The following is a 24,736-nucleotide window of genomic DNA, read 5'->3' on the forward strand; positions in this document are numbered from 1 at the left end:
GCTAAGTAGTTGTGGAGCACGGGCTTAGTTGCTTCGAGCATATGAAATCCTCCTGGACCATGGATTGAACCTGTGCCTCCTGGATTGGCAGGCAGACTCCTGTCCACTATGCCACCAGGGATGTCCAGAAAAAAAAATTTTTTTTAATGCTGCACAGTCTGGGACTGGGATATGAGAGCGATATCTGCAAAAGGATTTGGGATATGTTGTTTAAAAAACTGTATCTTAAAAGACTTGTTTAAAAACTTAAAAATCAATTTGCAAAATCTTTTGTTTATAATATAAAGTCAGTGCCGGTCCCACTTTTGGATCATATTGATGTAAATGTTGAGTTGGTAAGTAGAAGGAACAAAGATTGGTGCTTAAGAGCAGAGCTCTGTCTGTACTGGGCTGGAGCCATGTACTACAAATTTCCTGAGTGTACTTGTAAGCATAGGGTATGAACTGTCCATGATGATAAAGGTTGCTGCTACTGCTGTTTTGCAACATAGATGGCATTAGTTGTGGATTCTCACTAACCACAGGGGAAATGAGTTATTGGAAGGAAAGGAGCAGGGGTAAGGGAATTTCTGATTATGGAGCTCCTATAGTTTGCACTGTGCTGTGTGTTTTGCAAGCGTTAGCAATCATCTAATCCTTAGAGTAGCCCTGTGAGATACTGATATAGTGTTGTAACCAGGAAGTGACAGAAACCTATGTTAAGCCAGCTGAAGCAGAATGGGAGTGTAGGGGTTCAGTTATCTGGAAAGGACAGTTTGATGGTGGCCACATGCTATATGGTCATAAATCTCTGGCAGGTTATACTAATATTTTCCCAAAAGAGCAGCAACAGTGTCTCCCATCTCACCAGCCTTTCCTACATTGTGATCATGAGACTTTCCATCAAGAATGGGGTCCATGTTCTTTCTCCTTGAATTTGGGTAGGCTTGTGACTATGGTAGAGGTCATGCCATGTGACTTTCCAGGCTAGGTTATAAAAGGCAGTACGGATTCACTCTGAGTCTCTTGGGACACTCACTCTGGGAACTCAGCCACCATGCTGTGAGGAAGTCCAAGCCATGTGGAGAATTGTGGGTCGGTGTCCTGGCTAACAGCCAGCATTAACCACTAGACATGCGAGTGAGGAAGCTCTGAGGTGACCCCTATCCTCACCATCATCTAGCCTCAACCATATGAGCCATCCTGACTGAACAAGAGCCACTCAGCTGAGCCTAGTTAAGTCCAGAACCGTGATAATGATAATGAAATCATTGTTAAGTCACTAACCTTGGGGGTGACTTTTATAGCAACAGATATCTTTTTTCTTCTGGTATCCAAATAGAATCTCAGGTAAGAGATTTTACCGAAATCATTCTTTGCTATGCCAAACAGCTTCTTCTGTGCTTCTGGGAAAGATGGCAGCAAGCAGCTCTCTCTTATAAAGTCCCTACAGTTAGAGATTGTGGAGGATGGGAGACCTTTCCAATAAGGCCTGGCCACTTTAAGGTGTTCTATGCCCCTGGCCATGAAGTTGGTTCAAAGACAGTCAAGTGACCCAGACATTTCTTCCCTAGGATTTTCATGCTGGGACCTTCAGGAAAAATGACCCCTCTTATACTCCAGGACTCTGGTGGACTAATTGCCCTGGAATAGGGGAGGAGGCATCATTCCTCAAAAGCAGGGATGCCGGTCCAAGCACACACGAGCACAAAAGATACAATTTAAGATCAGGGAAGAGTCTGGGCTATCTCAACCAGAACCTCTCAAATTTTAAAATTCTAAATAGATGAATTCATTCTTTAGGCATCCTAAATGTTTTTGTTGATAAGCATGTATTCATTTTTCTTTTTTTGTGTTAGGCATTTATTAAAATCTCCACTCAATTCTGCACCATAGAGATTATCCCTATTTTATAGACAAAAAAAAAAAAAAAAAATCCGAGGCTCAGAGAAAATAAGCTGGCTCAAGGTCAGAAAGAGCAAAAGTAGCCACTTTGTGGTTCAAATTTAAATCGATCTGGGAAGCCCACGCTATTTCCACCACTACATATCTTCTGGTGAACAGTGTCCCTCAGGGCCACACTTAGGCAAAGCTGTGTGAATGGCTGAGGTAATCATTCTTTCCAACACCCTCCCACTTTGCAGTCCCCACTCTCTTTTGTAAGTCTCATGCCCTGGTGCCCATGGGTGATTTCTAAGTATGGTCACCTTAGCAGCAACCTAAGCTTTGGCTTTTTCATGATTTCCACCAAAACTGTGCTAACTCCCATACCTTAAGGCTGGTGATTTTTAACTGCTACTGCTACTAAGTCGCTTCAGTCGTGTCCAACTCTGTGCGACCCCATAGACGGCAGCCCACCAGACTCCTCCATCCCTGGGATTCTCCAGGCAAGAACAGTGGAGTGGGTTGCCATTTCCTTCTCCAATGCATGAAAGTGAAAGTGAAGTCGCTCAGTCGTGTTTGACTCTTAGCTACCCCATGGACTGCAGCCTACCAGGCTCCTCCATCCATGGGATTTTCCAGGCAAGAGTACCGGAGTGGGGTGCCATTGCCTTCTCTGGATTTTTAACTGAGGTGAGCCCAATCAGGTATTCGTTAGAGAGCCCTCTGGGTAATGGTGTCTCATTTGTACTTGACAAAGACCTTGAGGGTCTTCTGAAGAAGGGCCGCTGGTGGACAAGACCAGCCCACAGACAGCCATATGAGGATTATTAGCAGGCATATTAGTTTCCTGGGGCTCCTCTGACAAATCACATAAGCTGGATAGTGTAAAACAACAGAGATTTATTTTACCACAGCTCTAGATGCTAGAAATCCAGATTCAGGGTGTCGGCAGGCCTGGTTCCTTCTGGAGACCTAGAGAAGCTCTGTCCCATCCCTCTCTCTTAACTTCTGGGGTTGCTGGTAGCCCTGGGCATTCCTTGCCTAATTCCAGTCTCTGCCCCCATGTTTACATTGTCTTTCTCTCTGTGCATATCTGTGTCTCAAATTTCACTTTCTTTCATCTTATAAGAACAACAGTTATTGGATTAGGGCCCAACCTTAATGATCTTGTCTTGAGATCCTTATCTCAATTGCAACTGCAAAGATCCTCTTTCCAAATAGGTCACATCCTGAGGTGTGGTGTGTGTATTTGGGGGTGGTGGTGCTTAGGACTTGGACCTATATCCTGAGGGTACACCATCTACCCCACTCTAGCAGAGTATTTGGAAGCCCCAAAAGTTACACACTGAAGCTACTTGAGATTACCCCCCCACCAAGTGCAGAGTCCTTTACTGTCTTTGATATCTCACTGATTACTCTGGAAAGGCTTTGTAGGGGTATCTAAATGTTTGCAGGCTAGACTTATATTAGTTCGTTCATTCCTGAGCAAGGATACTTATCAAAAAATCATAAAACAAAAAAGGCGTAGGTCTACTAATTCCTGGTCCTCCAAGGATCGAGTTGTATCCAAGGCAGGAGGGTGTTGTGAAGCAAGGGGGATTCTCTGCTTGGAGGTGTGCACAGAGGGCATTCCTGGGCCCTTCTGGTGCGCTTCCTGGTTTATGGCTCTTTCAGAACAAGGAGGGCATCTGACTGATCTTTAAACCCTAGGATCCTGGTGGGGCTTTGCTCATTTGGGGGGTCTGTTCTTAGCTACCCCAAGTCCTTTCAAAAGACAGGTTGTGTGTGGTCACACAAATAAATAAAAGGGAAGAACCATTCTGCCCCTTTCTTTCCTGGGAGCTGCTGAGGGCAGAGGCACTGTCCTGCCCTGAGCCAGTCCAAAGCCTCAGCTCCTTAAAGCCTGCCTCCGCTGGTTATTTCTTTTGGTTCATCCTCAACTCTGAATACCTGTAATTTTACTTTACACACCTTTATGCTGCTTAAACTGCCCCCTCAAAACTTTCCAGCCTGATTCCTGCAAGCCAGGAACCCTTGGGGCCTTCTCATTCCCCTGTTCTGCTCTCCTTCCTTTCTGTACTGGACCCCATTTTACTGATGAAGAAGCTGAGGTTTATAGAGGTGACACAACTTGCCCTATGTCTATGTAACTTGAGAAGTGCTTGTCCAGTTGCAATCCAGGGGCCTTTCTGTGTCCCCTAAGATGCCTGGTTTCTAGCAGCAGTTCCCAGGCTTTTGGATCTTGGAACTACTTTAGTGTAGGGGAAACATGGTGACCACCCCCCACCCCCATCCCCGCCAACCTTATTATTGAAGCACTACTAAGGAGGGGGTGCTTCCCAGGTGGCTCAGTGGTAAAGAATCTGCCTGCCAATGCAGGAGACCTGGGTTCATTCCCTGGGTTGGGAAGATCCCCTGGAAAAGGAAATAGCAACTCACCCCAGTATTCTTGTCTGGAGAATCCCATGGACAGGGGCTGTAGTCCGTGGGGTTGCAAAGAGTTGGACAACAGCAACTAAAGAGCAACAAAGTGGGGAGCCGCAGCTTGTGCCCTCAGACCAAGGCTTGTCCAAACAGTTGGGCAGGGAAGTACTGAGGGTGAGGATGCTGGCTAGGGAAGGCCTCCAAGCTGCTAGCAGTCGCTATTTGCTGGGCATTGTGCCAAGCACTTTGCCCATTTTATAGGCTCATTTTCCAGATGGAAGAAAGTGTGGCTCAAGGAAGATAGGTGATTCAGCACCTGAGAGAGGCTGGAGTGGGATTCACATGTAAGTCTGTCAATCGCCTGCAATGTAGGAGACCTGGGTTCAATTCCTGGGTCGGGAAGATCCCCTGGAGGAAGGCATGGTGACCCACTCTATATTGTTGCCTGAAGAACTCCATGGACAGAGGAGCCTGGGGGTGAGTTGCAGTCCATGGAGGCTGCAAAGAGTTGGACATGACTGAGTGACTTTGACTTTATGTTAGCCTGGCGAGACAGGGGTCACCAGGTAATGAGTGGAGACCAGAGGGGATGTGACAGAAGTGGACAAGCAAGGCCTTTCTGGTCAGAGAGCCCTGGGTTTGGATCAACTCATCACCTGAGCCTTCTTTTCTTCATTTGAAAAATGGGCATGGTAACACAGCAAGGAGGTACTGTTCCTACCTCAAGGCACTGTGGATAAATTTCAGAACTGAAGCAAAGAGCCTGACCCTGCAGGTCCTTTGCAAATAATGACCATTCATCAGAGGCCATGCCCTTGGTTGGCAGAGGGGCCTTGGGTCTGTTTTTTCACTCCAGTGTCTCTCCCATTGGCATCCACTGGAGAAGAGATACGAGTCATCATAGTACAATCTAAGCAGAGTGTAACTGCAGAGGGCCATACTGTGCTCTTTGTCAGGGCTTCCCTAAGCTCAGGTCCACTCTCCTGGGATCCTGGCTGGCAACGAGGCAATGACGTCTGAGCACAGGTCTGCGCTGCCTTTCCAAGCTAGAAATAGGGCAGGGTACCAGGTAGTTGATTTTCTTACCCACACTATATCCAGTGTTAGGCTCTTGGGGTAGGTCCCTGACTGATAGATACTGCAAGGGATGCTGCCAGGGACAAAAACTGGTTTGAAGGAGGGTGAGAGAGAAATTCCTGATAAAGTGCTACACACTGTGGTACCTCCTTTACGGCAGGACCTTCTCACACCCCCTGGAGGCTACACTAGGCCTGACCCTGGAGCCAGGTCTATTTAAGACAAGCGCCATACCCTGGACTCTAAGATTGTTTTTCCTTTGGCTTACTCCCCAAAACAGCCAATAACTGAGCAAAGATGATCTAAATATGGGTCCAGGTGGGTGGCTATGGCTCCTTACTGCCTCCCTTAGGGTTGAGGTGCCCCCTGAGTTGGGTGGTCTTCGCAGCCTGGGTGGAGTGGAGCCAGGTGGGAGGCCAGGTTCCCTGCCTCAGATGCCCTTAATCACATCAGCACCTAGGAACTGGTGCTGCACAAATGACACTGCTACTCAGGACATCACCTCCCCTACACTGCACATCTGAGCTGTGGGGCTTCATTTTCCATAGGCAGCCTGGGCTGGAACTGGATGACTCACACTATTCTCAGTAATCACTGAGATGGTCAGACTGACCGTCTGAATGCCTTGACCATGTTGCCTGCCCTGCATCTCCCCATCACCTATGGTCAAATTCTGTACTTTTTAACTTGGTTGTCAACTTCCCACTACCTAGTCTCCTTCCACATTGAAGGCACGCTGTATCCAGCCATACCAGATGCCCTCCCTGCTTGCTCCTGTTTTTCCCACCAGTGCTACTCACTCCTTTGAGGCCGCCTTGGCTGGTACAGGTGTCTGAACCAAGAAGACCTGCACCTGAATGCTGGTCCTAGGTTTCTTTAGCAGCTGAGTGACCTTAGGCAAGTTACTGTAGTGCTCAGGTCTCACTGTTCTGGAGCAAGGCTGAACTATGTCTAGGAACAGGGCACTGGCTCTGGAGGGGAGATCTAAGAGCTGCCTGGCCTCAGAGAGCCTCTCTTTAATTCCTTTTGGCCTCAGCATCCTCACCTGCAAAATGGAAATATGACTGCCTCCCTTGCAGGACTGTGGAAGTGACTGAAGGGGAACATGAGGCACAGAGGGTCTGATTGCTGTCTCCTTTAATTCTTACTATTCAACCACCTGCAAAGTCAAGCTTCAGCCTGTTTTCTTTGCAGCCTTAACTCCTTGCCCTTCTGAGGTCCTGACTGCCCTTCTCCCTGCTGAGCCCTCACTTCCCCTACTGGCTTTTTGCCTGCCCAGGTGCATGTGGCCAAGCTTCCCCAGAGGACACTGGGGATGCTTCCTGAAAATGCATGTTTCACCCTGACTGGGGTTTCCTTCCTTGCTTGTTTACCCTGCAACCACGGACTGGTTGGACCTCAGCCAAAACTCAAATGCTCATTAACCCTGCCTTCCTCAGAGTATGAGGCCAGCAATGTTCTTGACAGAGAGTTGGCAGTCCCTGCAGATTGACGTTTCAGCCCACCTGACTGGTGTAGTTGAAGCTGGGGAAGATGGAGACAGGGAAGGCCACTGCTATAATAACTCCTCTGCACCAAGGTGAACACAGGCCAGGTCTGAACAGGTGGGTGCGCCTGCCCACCCTCCAGCAAAGTGTACAGGGGGAGATAGGTAAGTTCAAACACTTCTAGATGAAATCTTTGGAAAAAGTGAGGAAGAGAGATTGGAATAGAGGACACTATTTCAAGAACCCAAGTTATCGAAGTAAAGTAACAAAGATACTTTTAATTCATCTACTGATAAAAATTACTCAGCAAGGATTAGTAACCGTTTCAGCTCCTAATCTGTTAGTCATATCCTGGGCTGTCTTAAGCTTCTGGCTTAGCTAGTTATTTATGAACTTCATCCCCAGTATTAGAAAAACAAGGCATTAAATCAGTTTAGGTGAAATGAATGGCTGGCAGCCAAACTCAGTCTCTTATATTCCATATTTTTTCTTTAGTTCTTCTACTTTGTCAATGTAAGCTTTCATGGCATCTTCTTTAGAAGTCCCTGCAAGGTATCAACAAGATTATTTGTCAGAGAGGCAGTACTGTAGAAAGGCAGCAAACTTTAGAGCCCCAGGTTAATGCTGCGAGGCTGTTTCTCACCTGTGATGGGGATGGGGGTTCTACTACCTACACCTCACAGACCTGGCCAGGATGTGACTTTTGAAGTCCTTAAGGAGCTTGGCCCACAGGGAAGGCTCCATAAAGCACTGAGCTCATAATGTGTGTGCAGCAGCCTGAGGCCTGTCACTGGCTTGCTGGCCAGGTGAGTATCCCACTGTTGTGTCCCACTGACTTTCACGATTGGCTTTGATCTATCAAGTATTTCTCTGTTGGGCTCTTATCTCTCAGAGCTGTTAAGCTGCCAGGGAAGAAACAAAGCCAGATACCCTCTTCTCCCCAGAGAGCAGCTTTGGGAACTCTGAAGACAAGCAGCTGGCCCTTGGAGGGGAAGACAGAGGACACTGGAGATATCCCTCAGAGATAGTGATGCCTGGTGTCCTGGATTCTATGCTGAAGGAGAGATACTCAGTGGGAATTAGTGTGTGTTCTGGAGCAAGGGTGAGTACATGGGGCCTCAGAATGGTATGGAAATGCCCAATGGGAATGGACAGTCAGAGGGGCATTCCTGTTTCACTTACTTGCAGATCCTAGGAGTGTATTTATTGTATTCTGGCCCCTTCTGAATTCAAGGGTTTCTCATTTGCAGGAAGACAGAGGGCTTATTCAGAAATGAGCAAGCTAGGACACAAAAGCTGGCAGGCACTTCAGTGCCAACTTCTGGGTCTTGCTGCCGCAGGTGGCATGTGATTAAGTCACAGCCGGGATACTTCTTGGCCTCTGTTCTTAGCATATAATAGCTCCATTCACCGAGGCTACGATGTGCCAGCAGCCTGCCATGCATTAATTCATTTCTGTTTTTAGGTGCCTTTCTGGCTGGAAGGGAACTAGGGAGTGCTACTTGGGCCAGGGGGTCACTGGCTGGCCTTGTGAGGGAAGGGAAGGTGTGGACAGGAAACCATCCCTATTCTGAATATCATAAAGCCCAAGGCAACTCATCACCTCCCAGTCTGTTTGTCAGTGGCCTGGTCCCCTGCCCCTCCACTCTCCAGATGATATTATGACTCAGAGATGGTGTTTTTGGAAATGGCACACATGGTATCATAAGTGGTCTAGTTTTGTTTTTTTTTCCATTCTGGTCTAGGTCAAACTGGTTCCCAGCACGTGCCTCATCCATTCTGTTCTCTGTCCTTACCCCTTACACTCCTTAACAGTATTTCATGACTGGGGTTCCCAAATGAGGGAAGCGTATTAAAACAATTACCTTTCAGCTCATTCCAGGCATCCCACTTGGCCTTGCCTTTGAAGTCCAACATTCCAGGACGTTCTTAAACAAGGGAAGGAAAGACATTAGACCTGCTGCAAGTTCTAATGGGGAACGTTATCCATTTTCTTGCCATGATAGTCATATTTTATCTTCTTTTTCCAGGCTCTGCTGTGGAGTTAAATGGGTCTAGTATAGTGGGTTCTGCCTTCAGAAACTTACATGTACAGAAATTCAAACTTAAAATCTAGAGAAAATAGGAGGAAAACTGTTTTCATTACCAGATAGCCCCTTTCTTATAAATTAACTCCAAAATTTCTTTTAAAAACCATACTTTATTTTTTTTAAACAAGTACCACAATCCATTCACCTGGCTTAAAATTCAACCACCACAAAGGGATTACTATAAAGTTTCCTTCCACTCTTCCCACCCAAGGTCTCTCTCCCATGTTATTGTTATCAGTTTTGTAGGTGTCCTTTTCTGTGAACTGTCTGTTCATATCCTTGCCCCATTTTGCTATCAAATTGTTAGTCTATTTCTTATTGTTTTATGGGAATTTTATTCCACCCCCCTCACCCCGAGGGCAAGCTTCCTTTAAGGTACACCATGGTTTTATACCTGTAGACATGTTATCACTTGCACTTGGGGAACACACTTACACCTCCCTGCTGACCTAGTTCACTGCCATGCTAAGAAGAAAGCCCAGGGGAGCAATTGCAGTGCCCGCAGCCAGGACCACAGTGTCTGAGAAACATAAAGTCTCCCCCGAAGTGCTTGCTGGGAAGCATTCCCAGGGACACCTGAGGGAAACCGTGCCCCAGAATCATCAGGATCTGAGACTGGCACATCCCAATAGCCCTCTCATGATGATGGAAAGGTGGTACAACATTTACACCGTCGAACTCAGGGGCCACCTGCCACTGGTGGCAGCTGAGCACCTGAAGTGTGACTGGGGAGTTAACTGTTGACTTTATTTCATTTTAACTATTCTCAGTTTAAATTTAGATAGCTGCATGTGCCTAGTGGCTGCTGTATTGGACCGAACAGCCCTAGAGGGAGCTGATAAGGAAGTGATAAGAATCCCAAGCCAGTCTACCTACACTAATGCGAAAGCAGGGCAGAGGACAGTCTCTGTGACAATCACGTTTGTCAGAAAAGTGTCTCAGTCACTCTGGTCACCCCTACTTCATTTCCCCTGCCTCCCTGGGAAGAGGCAGAGTTTATAAACCCAGGGTAAAACTCACCTTCACCACAAGACCTTTCTTAACTAAGCCCTCCCTGTGATTTTTATTTTAAAATATTTTATTTATTTGGCTGTGCTGGGTCTTAGTTGTTGCATATAGGATCTTTAACTGTTCCCCGACCAGGGGATCTAGTTCCCTGACCAGGGATAGAACCTGGGCCCCCTGCAGTGGGAGTATGGAATCTTAGCCACTGGACCATCAGGGAAGTCCCACTCCCTGTGATGTTTGATTTGGCACTGCCCAGGATCCTTAAGCAGCCAGCCCACCTGCTCTACCCTCTACCCTAACTGCAATGGAATTAGGGGCTATGCTCACCCTCCTAAACAGGAGCGAGGGGTGACCTCCTCTATGCTTCTGTGGCCACCATCTCTGAGTCCCTGTGTACAATGCATCATGCTATTGCCATATACTCTGGAGTTTGAAGAACTTAGGGGCAGAATGAAAACTGTCCAAGGGAGAAAAGACATTCTAGAATATAGTGGTCCAAACTAAGGCTTCAAATCTGTACCTAGATTTTTTGACAGGGAACAAATGGTGGAATTGCTGTCAGCAAAAATGCTTCTGACCTGCTGCAGAAAGCCAGCAGCTACTCTGGCCGTAGGAGCTGACATTGGGCTTGGCCCAGCTGCCAAGCTCTCCGACTTTGATCCTGTCCGACTGGGGTGGAAATAGTGTGGTTCAGCAAAATTACTACTAGCTGAGAGCTTGGAGCAAGGCTCTTCAAAGCTGGGATCTTTGTTCCTCCCAAACAGATGGAAAATGCTGGTGATAACGAGACAAGTCCTCAAACTGGGATTTGAATTCTGCTATCTGAGCCACCAAGAAACCAAGAACAGTGCAGGGTCTGTAAACCCCATTCAGGAACATGATCTTTGGGCAACCTCTCCCAGTTTAAACCCCAGGAACCACCTTAAGAGTAGGGCTGTGGGTGGTTTTGAGAATGAGGTTCCCAGAGATTAACAGTTTCAGCACCAACCAAGGCTGCCAAGCCTACTTTGATGAATCTGGGCCCTCCCAACTCCACCTCAACATACCTGTATTTATGTCACCCACAGTTGCTTGTTTGTAGTGGCTGTAGATGAACAGCATCTCCTCATCTGCTGGCTTGGTCTTAAGATGCTTAACTTCCTCAGCAGCTTTGTCAAACTCAGCCTAAATATGAGTGAGAGAAGAGGCCTGACGAGTTCGGTAATTAGGATGGAGGGGTTGGAAAGGAAGCACTCTCTTGCCCTGCTGGTGAGGAAAAGCAGTCTTCCTCATCTCAACAGGGCAGCTAGAGAGATTCAGCAAAACCAGGAGGGTAAGCACATCCCTTCACTCACTTGGACAACTATGTATGGGGCTCTCACTAAACCAGGTATCACGAGCTGGAAACAGTGGTGAAGGAGGCAGGCTGAGACTGGCTGCAGTGGACACACACTTCACAGAAAAAGCAGCACGGCCAACTGGCTGGCCAGACAGAGGTCTCAGGATAGCCCTGACTTGCGATAGGGCTGGCACTGGGTGACTGAAACTGCGGAGAAAACTGCATGAGCGCAGCGGTGTCAGCGGCCAGAGCCCGCTGGTCCCCTCCCTCTGAGGCCAGGGGATCCGGCGCCGATCCCTGTTCCGGTGTCCGTACTGAAGACGGGGGAGGGGCCAAAGATCACCACCCCCCGCCCCCTCACTGCTAGGTCCCGGAAAATCGTCTACAGTCAAAGAAGAGGTCACCCCTCCTCAGGCTGTGACCCTCCCCTGGCCTCGCGCTGGACACTCGGCCCCTGCTTCCCCTGACCTCCAAGCTCTCAACCGCGGCCTCCTGGCTTCTCCACTCTATATGGCACCCCTACTCCTGCCGTGTCCTTTCGGATGGGGCACTCCGTCCCCTTAGTCTTTCAATCTATAAAAACCATTACATCCCATCTGTCCATGTTGGACGCTAGCCTCCGACCTCAATTCCTGCTTCACTGCGAACGAAGTCTTCCCTATGGGCAACTTGCCAGCCGTTGCGGACTCAGTAAAGATGTTAGGAGCCCAAAACCTGAAAGTTCCGCTTACAGGATTCTGTTCAGTCTGGGCTGGGCAAGGGTCCAGAAATAACAGCAGAGCACGGAAGGGAAAGACCCTGCGGGGTTGTGTCTGCGGGATAACCCCGCACCAGCTTCCCGCCTCGTGGCACCTTCGCAGCCAAGGCTGGGCACGCGTATTACCTGAGACATGCCGGCGGTGTTGCAAAGATTCCAGGAAGCCCGCGGAGGCGGCGAAGAGAAGGTAGCAGCAGCACAAGAGACTCAACTGGCAGCGATTTTAGAAGCGCAACCTTAGGCCTCTCCACCGGTGCTCGGACCAGGAGAGACAGCCAATCAGAAGCTAGATGTACGATGGGGGCGTGCCCAACCGCCCCAAGCTGCCCCCAAGCTGCCAAACTCTCTGCCAACCTCGCTTGAACCCGCGGGGGTTTCCTTGCGCAAGCGCAGCGAGGAGGAGTCGAAGGGGACGCCGGGAGCAGGTGAGGATCGCGGAAGTAGAGCGTTCTCGGTAGTGACTGCCAGTTGGTCAGAGCGGGAATTGGGTTCTTGGGTCACCGTGGGGACTGACCAGCGAGGCAGAAGACAGGGGGTGGACGTTGAAGAGCGGAGGTTTTAAAATTTGTTTCATTAAATCTTGTGTCCTGCGTGAAATGCCGGAAGTCGCGCCGCTGGACGAGTAAACGCTCACGCTTGGGGAGGGCGAGGGGCCCGGTCCTTCTGTTGGGACTAGAAGAGACTTTCTGGGCGTGGTCCCTGGAGAACTGCGCGAGGGAGGGAAGCTGGATTGGTTCCCAGAGGGTCGAAGCCGAGGCCTCTTCCTCTGAATTTTTGACACGTTCTGTGACTTACCGTTGGCCGTGATTTGCAGTCCTGTTTCGTGTGCAGTAATCCATCTGGTGCACTTAAGTCAGGGATAGTGTCTTAGTTGTCTTGACCTCCCTGGTGGCTCAGACGGTAAAGAATCTGCCCAGCAGTGTGGGAGACCCAGGTTGGATCCCTGGATCGGGGAGATCCCCAGGAGGAGGGCACGGCAACACCTTCCAGTATTCTTGCCTGGAGAATCCCATGCACAGAGGAGCCTGGAGGGGCTACAGACCATGGGGTCGCAAAGAGCAGGACACAACCGAGCGAGTAACACTTTCACGTTAACAGACTTGGCCCGGACTAGGTGCTCAGCAGACATCTGTTATGACTTTCCTTCGTTCACGAGTGTGTACTGAAGTCTTGTCAGGTTACTTACACGCTCCAGACCGTAGGGTGAAGGATTAAGGGAAGGTAACTTTTGAGAAAGCCCCTCAAGAGGAAGCATTCCAGGCAGAAAATGAGTGTAAATGTCTGAGCAGGGAGTGAGGGGAGGATAGGAGATGAGGCTGGAAGTTTAAGGAGGTGACAGGCTGGCTGGATGATGCAGAACCTTGAATTTTATTCTGAGTGAATTAGAGGCTTTTGAGCAGAGGATAAGAAGACTAGGGCAGTTTTGCAAAGTTGTTGCAGAGGCTGATAGTCTCCATGGGAGAGAGGTGGGTGGGGGAGTTTGAAGGTGATACCTAAGAGACCAAAGGGAGAATTTTCTGGCTGCAGCTACAAAGGAGCTAGGTGAAAGGAGGGAATTGATGGAAAATAAGTCTCCTGTGATCTTTTGATAAAGAGAGACCATTCCTCTCCAATTCCTAATTTGTAAGGAGGAGTGGACTGCAGATCAACCTCCAGATCCTTCCCACATTAATTTATAGCTGTAGGTGTTTAAAGAAAGGCCAGGTAGATGCTTTCAGATATAACTTACTAACTTAATGGAGATCAGGCTTTATAAAAAGGGGAAAAATGGAGATGCAATAGCAGGGAGCACATCTTGAGTCTTCAGCCTATGTGTAATTTTGTTTGAGAAAGCAAAGCCAAACGAATTAACAAATTTTGGAGCTAACTTTGGGGAAAATTACATTTGAATTGTAAGAGATGTGAGTGTCTTCCAAAATGACAATTCAGAACTGTCTTTTTGCCCTTAGCCCCATATGAAACTTGGATTCACTTTTGCCTCCATCATTTGGTGCTTACAGCTTCCTTGATGAAATTCAGATTATTCCCTGTGTGGATCATATTTGCAGTCAAATATATTTTCTAGTAGGTAGGTTTTGTGCTTCCTGGTGGCTCAATGGCAATGATGCTGCCTGCAGTGCGGAGCCTCAGGAGACATGGGTAAACACAAAGTTATTGTGTTTGTGTTGTGTTTGGCACATTTGAAAAGATTAGGTACCTCTGAAAATGGAATTTTCTTTTTATTCCTCCAAGGTTGGCTAGTGTGATTGAATTTTGACTAAAGTTCAACATTGCAGAAAGCAAAGCTAGTGTTTTAAATTAACTTGGTAATCTCCAGCTTAAGTGGGGTTGATTTTTTGGTTGCTTCTTTGGAATATATGCCACTTTTCTTGAAAAAACCGACCTTCCACATGGTGGTTTTGTGCCCAGGTTGCTTAAAGTGACAGAAGTATGGAACTAATCTCAGGGAGCCTGAGTCTGCAGCAGCTTGAAGCGGGGCTTCAGTTCCTTAACCAGAGATTGAGGCCAGGTCGCTGTGGTAAGAGCCCCAAATCCTAGCCACTAGGCCAGTGGTCAGTGACAAGGGCCCCAGCCCTTCAGCTTTGCAGAGAAGAATTTCCATGAAGTCAGAAAGTAGTGAAGCATGTGGAATATTTATTAAGAGGAAAAAGAGTACATTATATGTGGATAGAGACACGAGTGGACAGAGAGAGTCCCTGAGTTGTGCCTTCGTGGTAATTTGAATTACTTTTATGGGGCATTTCTTCCAAGTTTCTGTTGGCCAGTCATTTTGAATTGCCTGGTTCAGATACATCTCAGGATCCTCCCACATGTGTATATGTATCTCTTAGCCAAGATAGTTTCTACCGAAAAGGCCTAAAGGTAGAACATCTCTTATCATCACTCCCCTTTTGACCTCCACAGAACCCTTTTGCACGTATGTAGCTTGGGAGCCTCCTGACTTCAAGAATGGGAAATATGTGGTCTGGGCAGGGAACAGCCTCCTCTCTCAATTGTCCTGCTGTTCTCCACGTGGAGTTCTGGTCCACAGAGAATGAATCTTCAATTGCTTTACCCTGGGGTGGTGGGTGGGAGGGGAGCTGTGGCATCTGCCTCCTGCCTCAGAACTAGTAGTGATTGCAGATCCCAGGGAACCGGGTGCTATGTGATCTTGAGAAGAAGGAAGAATGTTTTTCCTTGTTAGGGGATCCAGCCTAGGCCAAGTTTCGAAATAGCTTAAGGCATGCTTACTTTGTGCTTCCTTCCCTCACCTATGCAAATACTGCTTTATGCCCTGGAAATCAGTCCTGGGTGTTCATTGGAAGGAATGATGCTAAAGCTGAAGAAACTCCAATACTTTGGCCACCTCATGTGAAGAGTTGACTCATTGGAAAAGACTCTGATGCTGGGAGGGATTGGGAGCAGGAGGAGAAGGGGACGACAGAGGATGAGATGGCTGGATGGCATCGCCGACTCGATGGACATGAGTTTGGGTGAACTCTGGGAGTTGTTGATGAACAGGGAGGCCTGGCGTGCTGCAATTTATGGGGTCACAAAGAGTCGGACACGACTGAGTGATTGAACTGAACTGAACCATCTCTGCTCTAGGGAATTGGAATGTCATTCAGCTTTTAACATAAAGAGAGGGTAACAAGTCAGCAGCTGGTATTTAACTTTTAAAAGTAAATTTTAGAGTATATTTGGGGTCAGTAGATGATATGAATTTAAAAAAATAATTTGTTTTTGGCTATGCTGAGTCTTTGTCGTCAGGCAGGCCTTTCTCTTGTTGTGGCTAGCAGGTGCTACTCTCTAGTTGTGGAGTAAGAGCTTCTCATTGCAGTGGCTTCCCTTGTGGAGCACATGCTCCAGGGCACGTGCAGGCTTCAGTCGTTTTGGTACATGGGCTCAGTAGTTTCAGCTCCCAGGCTCTAGAGCATGGGCTCAATAGTTGTGGTGCACGGGCTTAGTTGGCTCTGTGGCATCTTCCTGCACCAGGGGACCATGTCTCCTGCACTGGTAGGTGGATTCTTTACCACTGACCCACCAGGGAAGCCCCGAATTTTTTGATTCTACACTTGACACTACTGGAAGGGTCTTCATATCCCAAGAAAGAACAAGGTTGTTAGCTCTGTTCATATTCTTGTTAGCAGCTATCACAGTTAGTAATTATTTTTTGTAATTATTTTATTTACAATTACTTTTATTTTAATTTACTCCTCTACTGTCTGAACCCCTGCCCTACCTAAGTCAGGGAGGATAGGGATTACTGAGTATCAGTTAGTGCTCTGTCTCCAAGTACCTGGCACTTAAATGGTGGGTGAATGAACAGAGTGCTTTTCTCTCTATGAAACATTTTCCTTCTGATTAGCCATGAACTTAGAAACCAACCAAGTTTATTAGAACTAAATGTGAAACTATGAGCTAGAGTAAAGTAGATGAACTCTGGTGGAAGGGCTATGTCATCTCTATGTTCTGCCCTCAGTCTTGGAAATAGAACACTTGAAATGTTAAGGGAAGATGAGAACCTGATGACGTGTCAGCCTACTTGACCCTCCTAGTTAGTGGAGGGGCCATTACCATTACTGCAGTTTCCCCCCACATCCTTGTCTTTCCAGTTTTGGCTGCTCACAGGCTTCACTTGCTGGGTGTCGGTGTAAAGCCAGCCAGGCAAGTTATATTAAGAGGTGAAAGCAGTTCTTGCCCAGTGGGTGTGAATAGTAGTTTAATATTATGTTTCTTGGTATAAACTAAATCTCTAATTTCTAAGAGTAACCTAGTCATTAAAATGTGAAAATCATTACCAAAAGCGTTACGGTAAAGCTTTACTAGAAGGCAAGGGTTAGTGTATTCACAAATGATGAATTATATTCATTTTGTATTTTCTGGTTTCTTGGCATAAGAGACTGGGGTTAATCATTTCTGTGACATTTAAAATTGTAGTTTCTATTTTCAGGAGTCAGGGTGCTCTGGTTTACCGTTCTCTGGCCAGGTAGTCCATGGCCTGGGGGTCTATTAGCTCATGTTGTCCTGGAGAAACAACCTGAGTTTCTTCATTAATGATGATACCTATAATAGTAATTTTAGAAAGATGTTATCAGTAACAGTGATTGTAGCCATCTGACTCTGGTTTCTTAGTGCTCAGCACCCAATTGAGCTCAGAGGGGGTAAAACAGGGAATAAAATTTTAGATAGAGAGATTAACCATAAACTTGGTAAGGGAACTTGATTTTAGGGAGGCTTGGGTTCAGAGGCATTTGGGAACTGCTGCTGGGATAGGAGTGGGGAGAGCTGGATAGAGTTGTGGCTTTTATTTTGTGAAGGTGAGGAGAACTGACAGCTGAGGTGAAAATGTACCATAGCTTTTCTTCTCCTGCCCGCCCCCCACCCCCCTGCCATTTCTCCTCCTTTGTCTCTTTTCCTTTTCTGATGAAAAAACTGGTAAGAGGAGGCCTGGTTTCCAGAGATCTTAACCAGCCCTTCCCCTTTGCCATTCTTTTCTTCCTTTGGCTATTTATATTTGGAGAAATTGGGTGAGAGAAGAATGGGCATGGGTGTAAGACACATGAGTGTGTGAGTCTCACCTTTCCCCTGTCCTGTTTTTGCCCAGCCAACATGGGGTGGGGGCGTGGTTTGGGCTTAGCTGAGACATGAAGACCAGGGCTTGGGTAGAGGTGGAGGTATTCCTGGCAGGAAGTGACCTTCACTGGCTGGGAGTTAAGAAGTAAGGAAAGTTACTTATAAGTTGGTCATGCACTGGTGAGCTGCTACCTGTGTTCTGTTTAGAAATACTTACGAATGTGGGCAGGCATAATGAAGTGCTCTACAAAGATAACTTAAGTTCAGTACTGTAGTTCCTGTTCAACTTCACTAGAAGTATGAACTCTCTTCTAAATCTACTTTGTCTTCCTCACTTTGCCTGTTTCCCTAGCTCCTAGTTGCATGTGACAAGCGCTTGGTAAATGCTTTGAAACTAGGTTGTTACAGATGAATTTTCTAGTGCGCTTTCCTATTGCCTGTCAACAACAACAAAAAAATAGAAATATTAATATTTGATGACAAATGATGTGGCTGATAATTCCTTTGGAGATAATGCTGCTGTTGCTAAGTTACTTCAGTCGTGTCTGACTCTGTGCGACCACACAGACGGCAGCCCACCAGGCTCCCCTGTCCCTGGGATTCTCTAGGCAAGAACACTGGAGTGGGTTGCCATTTCCTTCTCCAATGCATGAAAGTGAAAAGTGAAAGTGAAGTCCCTCAGTCGTGTCCAACTCTTAGCGAGATAATACAGTTTTATTTATTTGCTTATTTTTGATTTTTTTTTTTGGATGTGGACCATTTTTAAAATCTGTATTGCTTTTGTTACAATATTGCTTCTGTTTTATGTTTTTCATTTTTTTGGCCACCAGGCACGTGGAACCTTTAGCTTCTCAGATCAGATCAGATCAGTCACTCAGTTGTGTCCAACTCTTTGCGACCCCATGAGTCACAGCGCACCAGGCCTCCCTGTCCATCACCAACTCCCGGAGTTCACTCAGACTCACGTCCATCGAGTCAGTGATGCCATCCAGCCACCTCATCCTCTGGCGTCCCCTTCTCCTCTTGCCCCCAATCCTTCCCAGCATCAGAGTCTTTTCCAATGAGTCAACTCTTCACATGAGGTGGCCAAAGTACTGGAGTTTCAGCTTTAGTATCATTCCTTCCAAAGAAGTCCCAGGGCTGATCTCCTTCAGAATGGACTGGTTGGATCTCCTTGCAGTCCAAGGGACTCTCAAGAGTCTTCTCCAACACCACAGTTCAAAAGCATCAATTCTTTGGCGCTCAGCCTTCTTCACAGTCTAACTCTCATATCCATACATGACCACAGGAAAAACCATAGCCTTGACTAGATGAACCTTTGTTGGCAAAGTAATGTCTCTGCTTTTTAATATGCTGTCTAGGTTGGACATAACTTTCCTTCCAAGGAATAAGCGTCTTTTAATTTCATGGCTGCAGTCACCATCTGCAGTGATTTTGGAGCCCAGAAAAATAAAGTCTGACACTGTTTCCACTGTTTCCCCATCTATTTCCCATGAAGTGATGGGACCAGATGCCATGATCTTCGTTTTCTGAATGTTGAGCTTTAAGCCAACTTTTTCACTCTCCACTCTCACTTTCATCAAGAGGCTTTTTAGTTCCTCTTCACTTTCTGCCATAAGGGTGGTGTCATCTGCATATCTGAGGTTATTGATATTTCTCCCTGCAATCTTGATTCCAGCTTGTGTTTCTTCCAGTCCAGCGTTTCTTATGATGTACTCTGCATATAAGTTAAATAAGCAGGGTGACAATATACAGCCTTGACGTACTCCTTTTCCTATTTGGAACCAGTCTGTTGTTCCATGTCCAGTTCTAACTGTTGCTTCCTGACCTGCATACAGATTTCTCAAGAGGCAGATCAGGTGGTCTGGTATTCCCATCTGTTTCAGAATTTTCCACAGTTTATTGTGATCCACACGGTCAAAGGCTTTGGCATAGTCAATAAAGCAGAAATAGGTGTTTTTCTGGAACTCTCTTGCTTTTTCCATGATCCAGCGGATGTTAGCAATTTGATCTCTGGTTCCTCTGCCTTTTCTAAAACCAGCTTGAACATCAGGAAGTTCACGGTTCACATATTGCTGAAGCCTGGCTTGGAGAATTTTGAGCATTACTTTACTAACGTGTGAGATGAGTGCAGTTGTGTGGTAGTTTGAGCATTCTTTGGCATTGCCTTTCTTTGGGATTGGAATGAAAACTGACCTTTTCCAGTCCTGTGGCCACTGCTGAGTTTTCCAAATTTGCTGGCATATTCAGTGCAGCACTTTCACAGCATCATCTTTCAGGATTTGGAATAGCTCAATTGGAATTCCATCACCTCCACTAGCTTTGTTCGTAGTGATGCTTTCTAAGGCCCACTTGACTTCACACTCCAGGATGTCTGGCTCTAGGTCAGTGATCACACCATCATGATTATCTGGGTCATGAAGATCTTTTTTGTACAGTTCTTCTGTGTATTCTTGCCATCTCTTCTTAATATCTTCTGCTTCTGTTAGGTCCGTACCATTTCTGTCCTTTATCGAGCCCATCTTTGCATGAAATGTTCCTTTGGTATCTCTGATTTTCTTGAAGAGATCCCTAGTCTTTCCCATTCTGTTGTTTTCCTCTATTTCTTTGCATTGATCGCTGAAGAAGGCTTTCTTATCTCTTCTTGCTATTCTTTGGAACTCTGCATTCAGATGTTTATATCTTTCCTTTTCTCCTTTGCTTTTCGCTTGTCTTCTTTTCACAGCTATTTGTAAGGCCTCCCCAGGCAGCCATTTTGGTTTTTTGCATTTCTTTTCCATGGGAATGGTCTTGATCCCTGTCTCCTGTACAATGTCACGAACCTCATTCCATAGTTCATCAGGCACTCTATCTATCAGATCTAGGCCCTTAACCTCATTCCATAGTTCATCAGGCACTCTATCTATCAGATCTAGGCCCTTAAATCTATTTCTCACTTCCACTGTATAATCATAAGGGATTTGATTTAGGTCATACCTAAATGGTGTAGTGGTTTTCCCTACTTTCTTCAATTTAAGTCTGAATTTGGCAATAAGGTGTTCATGGTCTGAACCAGAGTTTAAACCTGTGCCCCCTGCAGTGGAAGTGTGGAGTTTCTTAACCACTGGACAGCAGGGACGTCCTTCTGTGCTCTTTACCTGTTTTGTCCTGATGGTAACAGCTTGCACAACTATTGTACATACCACAAATAGTATATTGGCAATAATAGGTTGAAGATACAGAACATTTTCATCATCGTCCTTTTATTGCCCTGTGATAGCCACAACCACTTCCCTCCTGTCCTGACTCTTCCTCTGCTCCTGGCAACCAGCAATTTATTCTATTTCTATAATTTTGTCATTTCAAGAATGTTATATAAGTGAAATCATGTAGTTTGTAACCTTTTGGGATTGGCTTCTTTACTCATCATAATTCTCTAGTGATTCATCCAGATTGTTGTATGTACCAGTAATTCCTATTGCTGAGTGTATTCCATCATATAGATGAACCAGTTTGTTTAACTGTTCACCTGTTGAAGGACATCTGCACTGTTTCCACATTTTAATTGTTACCAATAAAGCTGCTGCTAGTCACTCATGTACAGATTTTTCTGTGAATGTTTTCATTTTTCTGGAATGAAAGCCCAGGAGTACAGTTCTGGGCCATATGGCCATTCCATATTTGGTTTTGTAAGAAATTGCCATTGTGTCTGTACCATTTTACATTCCTACCAGTAATAAAGGAGAGATCCAGTTTCTCCACATCCTTGCCAGAATTTGGTGTTATCACTATTTTTTATTTTAGGCATTCTTATATGTGTGTAGTGGTATCTCATTGTGGTTTTAGGTTTGCATTCCCTAATTATTAATGATGTTGAGCATCTTTTTGTGCGTGTATTTGTGCCACATGTATAATCTCTTCTCTGAATTTTCTGTGTCTTTTGGTTGTGTTTAAATTGGATTTTTTTAGATGTTGAGTTTTGGGAGTTCTTAATATATTCCAGATACTATTCCTTTGTTGGATATGTGGTTTACAAATATTTTCTTCCAATTTTTAGTTTTTTTTTTTTTTAATCTTAACAGAGTCTTTCACAAACCATAAAATTTTAATTCTGGTGAAATCCAGTTTTTCCAGTTTTTTCTTTTATGGATTACACTTTTGGTGTCATGTATAATAAATTTTGACCTAGCCCTAGATTCTGAGAATTTTCTCTTTTTTTTAGTAAAAGTTTTATAGTTTTGCATTTTAAAATTCACATAATTTATTTTGAGTTAATTTTTGTATAAAGTATAAGATTTAGATTTAGGTTCTCCTCCCCTCCCCTACCTTGGATGTCTAATTGTTTCAGCACCATTTGTTGAAAAGATATCTTTCCTTTAATGAATTGCTTTTTGCACCTTTGTCTGTAACCTCTTGGGCATATTTATGTGGTCTTTTCTGGGTCCTGTCTTCTGTTGATCTGTGCATCTGTTCCTCCACCAATACTACACAGTCTTGATTATTGTAGCTGTATAATAAATTTTGAAATTGGGTAAACTAATTCTTTCTACTTTATTCTCCTTTTGCAGAATTGTTTAGTTATTTTAGTTCCTTTCTCATTCCATATAAATTTTAGAATAAACTTGTCTATGTCTAGAACTTCCAGAACTATGTTCTAGAACCATAACTATATTGAATAAGAGTGATGAGAGTGTATATATACTTGCCTTGGATTTGTAGAGAATATTGGTCTGTGGCTTTTGTTTTTATAGTGCCTTTGGTTGGTTATCCTGTAACTATTAACTTCATAAAATGAATTAGGAAATGTGCCCTCCTATTCTGTTTTCTAGAAGAGAATGTGTAGAATTCTTCAGTGAAACCTTCTGGGCCTAGAGATTTCTCTTTTGGGAGTATCAAAATTATGGATTTTCCTTAATAGTTTCCTTAAAAGTTCCATTCAGATTATCTATTTCTTATTGGATTAATGGTGGTAGTTGGTGTTTTTCAAGAAATTGGCCCCTTTAACCTATGTTGTGAAATGTGTGTATGTAGATTTGTTCATAGTATTCCCTTATGAAATGTACAGAGTCTTAGCGAATATTTGTTTCATTTCTGATATTGATCATTTAGATCGTCTCTCTTTTTTTGGCCAGTCTTGCACAAGATTTGTCAATTTTTTTGGTCTTTCCAAAGAACTAGCCCTTTTTTCATTGATTTTTTCTTTATTGTCTTTCTGTTTTCAACTTTATTGATTTCTGTCCTCTATTATTTCTTTCCTTCTGCCTATTTTGGGTTGTTTTGCTTTTATTTTTCTAGGTTCCTGAGATGAAAGCTTCTGACTCTTCACCAGGCCCCCTGTGACACTAATATTAACATTTGTGAAGTGGAGCACAGGTTGCTGGATGGCGAGCTGTGGTCAACGGAGGACCACAGAGAAGTTGAAATAGAGATCGTTATTACTCACCCGTCCTGAAGGAAGTACATGGCACTACTCAAGGACCCACATGGGGAGGAGGTCAAGACTGAGTACAGGGAGAGAGTGAGCTGTAAGACCTGGAACACATGGTCTATGGGTGGAATCCCTGGGGTTCCCCGGCTAACACTGGATTGATCAGTTCAAACCAAATATGCAGGGTTCCAGTAAGCTCTGTGGAGGTTTTATCTAAGGAGTGTCAAAGGGCAGGCCCTGGAGGCAGGGGAAACTGGTGATCACAAGGGCTGTGGGGGAAGTCTTATCAGGAGCTTGTATTTCTTTGTGATTCAGGGCTGTTATCTAGGGCACATTCTTCCATGAGGGGGCAAGTTTCAGTTTAAGGTCCTCGTGGGGCTACACAGCCAAACAAAATGTTTGCTGGGGCAGCAGTATCACGTAGTAGCTTAGCTAAACTCTCCACAGCGCCCCCGTGGGGAAGGCGGGGGCCTTTTATTACTGTGGAGGTGGGAGTCTGAGCTCTTTACTGACTCCAGGATGCCGAGGAGTCAAGCTGGTGATTATCCAGCTCCCTACTCAGCCTTCTCTAATGTGACCCTGGCGGGGGGGGGTTGGGGCTCCTCATTAAGGCCTGGGGAGGGTAGAAGTCTAGGCTCCAGCTCTACCTTTGCTAGTGGGGGTTGGGCAGCAGTTTCTTATGTGATTTCTGGCTGGATTAGAGGGCTCCTTTGTCTAAAAGTTTTCTTTCTTGGCTAGGCTGCCCCTTTCCTGGTCCTTTGGCTAGATAGAGAAGACTTGTTCAAGCTTTTTTTCCCTTTTCCTGCACCTGTTTGTGATTCTGGGTTGCTGACTTCTTCAGCTCTGTGTCTGAGATATATGAAAACCCAGGGACCTCTCCACCATGTTCCTTAGGTCTGTAGATCCCTAGCTAATTGTTGCCCTCCCTCCACCTTTCTGATCCTCTTACATTTGTTTTATAGATAATGTTCAGGATTTTTAGTTGTATTTTAATCAGGACATATAGGGAAAGATACATCTACTCCATCTTCCTAGACACAGAAATGAAGAATAGTACCACTTAAAATTCATCATTAGTTTCTCCGTGAGTTAGACTAGATTCTGAATTCATAACCCAAGTTGTGGCTTTTAAAGTTGAATAAAAACTCAGTGTTCTCCATTCTTTTCAGAAGAGCATTAGTTCTCTTTTGGCTATTTGAAAGTTGTTTCATGTGGTTGAAGCTTACAACCTCCCAAATTCAATAGCAGGATTATTTTCTTCTTAAGAAGCCAAGTGGTAGGGGAATATAGCCAATATTTTGTAATAAGTGGAGTATAACCTTTAAAAAATGTTGTTCTCTTATAACTTATATAGTATTCTATAGGAACTTCTTCAACTAAAAAAAAAAAGAAGCCAAGTGGTCAAATACAAGCCAAGTGGTTTGCCATTAAAAGTGAGTTTGTGCTGTGCTATGCTAAGTGGCTTCAGTCATGTCCGACTCTGTGCAACCCTATGGACTGTAGCCCACCAGGCTCCTCTGTCCATGGGATTCTCCAGGCAAGAATACTGGAGTGGGTTGCCATTTCCTCCTCCAGGGGATCTTCCTGACCCAGGGATCGAACCTGTGTCTCCCACATTGCAGGTGGGTTCTGTACCACTAGCCCCACCTGGGAAGCCCAAAAAGTGAGTTTCGGTAAGACCAAATCCAACTTTAGCTAGTGCTTAATATAATGTATGTTTTAAAATATTAACTTAGAAACAATTTATTT

At 45.4% G+C, this 24,736-nt stretch overlaps 2 protein-coding genes across 5 annotated transcripts in view; one reads left to right on the forward strand and one right to left on the reverse strand.

Moving 5' to 3' along the window:
- C2H2orf76 (chromosome 2 C2orf76 homolog) overlaps positions 1–24,736 on the forward strand; it is a 105,573-nt gene that overhangs the window by 10,020 nt on the left and 70,817 nt on the right. Inside the window, exon 1 of one of the 4 annotated variants that reach the window (XM_070389348.1) lies at positions 12,235–12,449. The exons of 2 other annotated variants lie outside the window; for them this stretch is intronic. In XM_070389348.1, the coding sequence (XP_070245449.1) occupies positions 12,315–12,449 (135 nt within the window). In that variant the 5' untranslated portion in view covers positions 12,235–12,314. Of the gene's footprint in view, positions 1–12,234; positions 12,450–24,736 lie in introns of those variants that run through there. One more of the 4 variants, XM_005902025.2, reaches the window with a different exon arrangement.
- On the reverse strand, positions 7,110–12,382 carry DBI (diazepam binding inhibitor, acyl-CoA binding protein). The gene is made up of 4 exons (XM_005910802.3): positions 12,151–12,382; positions 10,996–11,113; positions 8,717–8,779; positions 7,110–7,396 (listed from the first exon to the last, which is right to left on the reverse strand). The coding sequence occupies exons 1-4, from the start codon at positions 12,157–12,159 to the stop codon at positions 7,323–7,325; spliced, it is 264 nt and encodes an 87-aa protein (XP_005910864.1). The 5' UTR covers positions 12,160–12,382; the 3' UTR covers positions 7,110–7,322.

The sequence above is a fragment of the Bos mutus genome, chromosome 2, assembly GCF_027580195.1.
Source record: "Bos mutus isolate GX-2022 chromosome 2, NWIPB_WYAK_1.1, whole genome shotgun sequence".
NCBI classification, from domain to species: Eukaryota; Metazoa; Chordata; class Mammalia; order Artiodactyla; family Bovidae; genus Bos; species Bos mutus.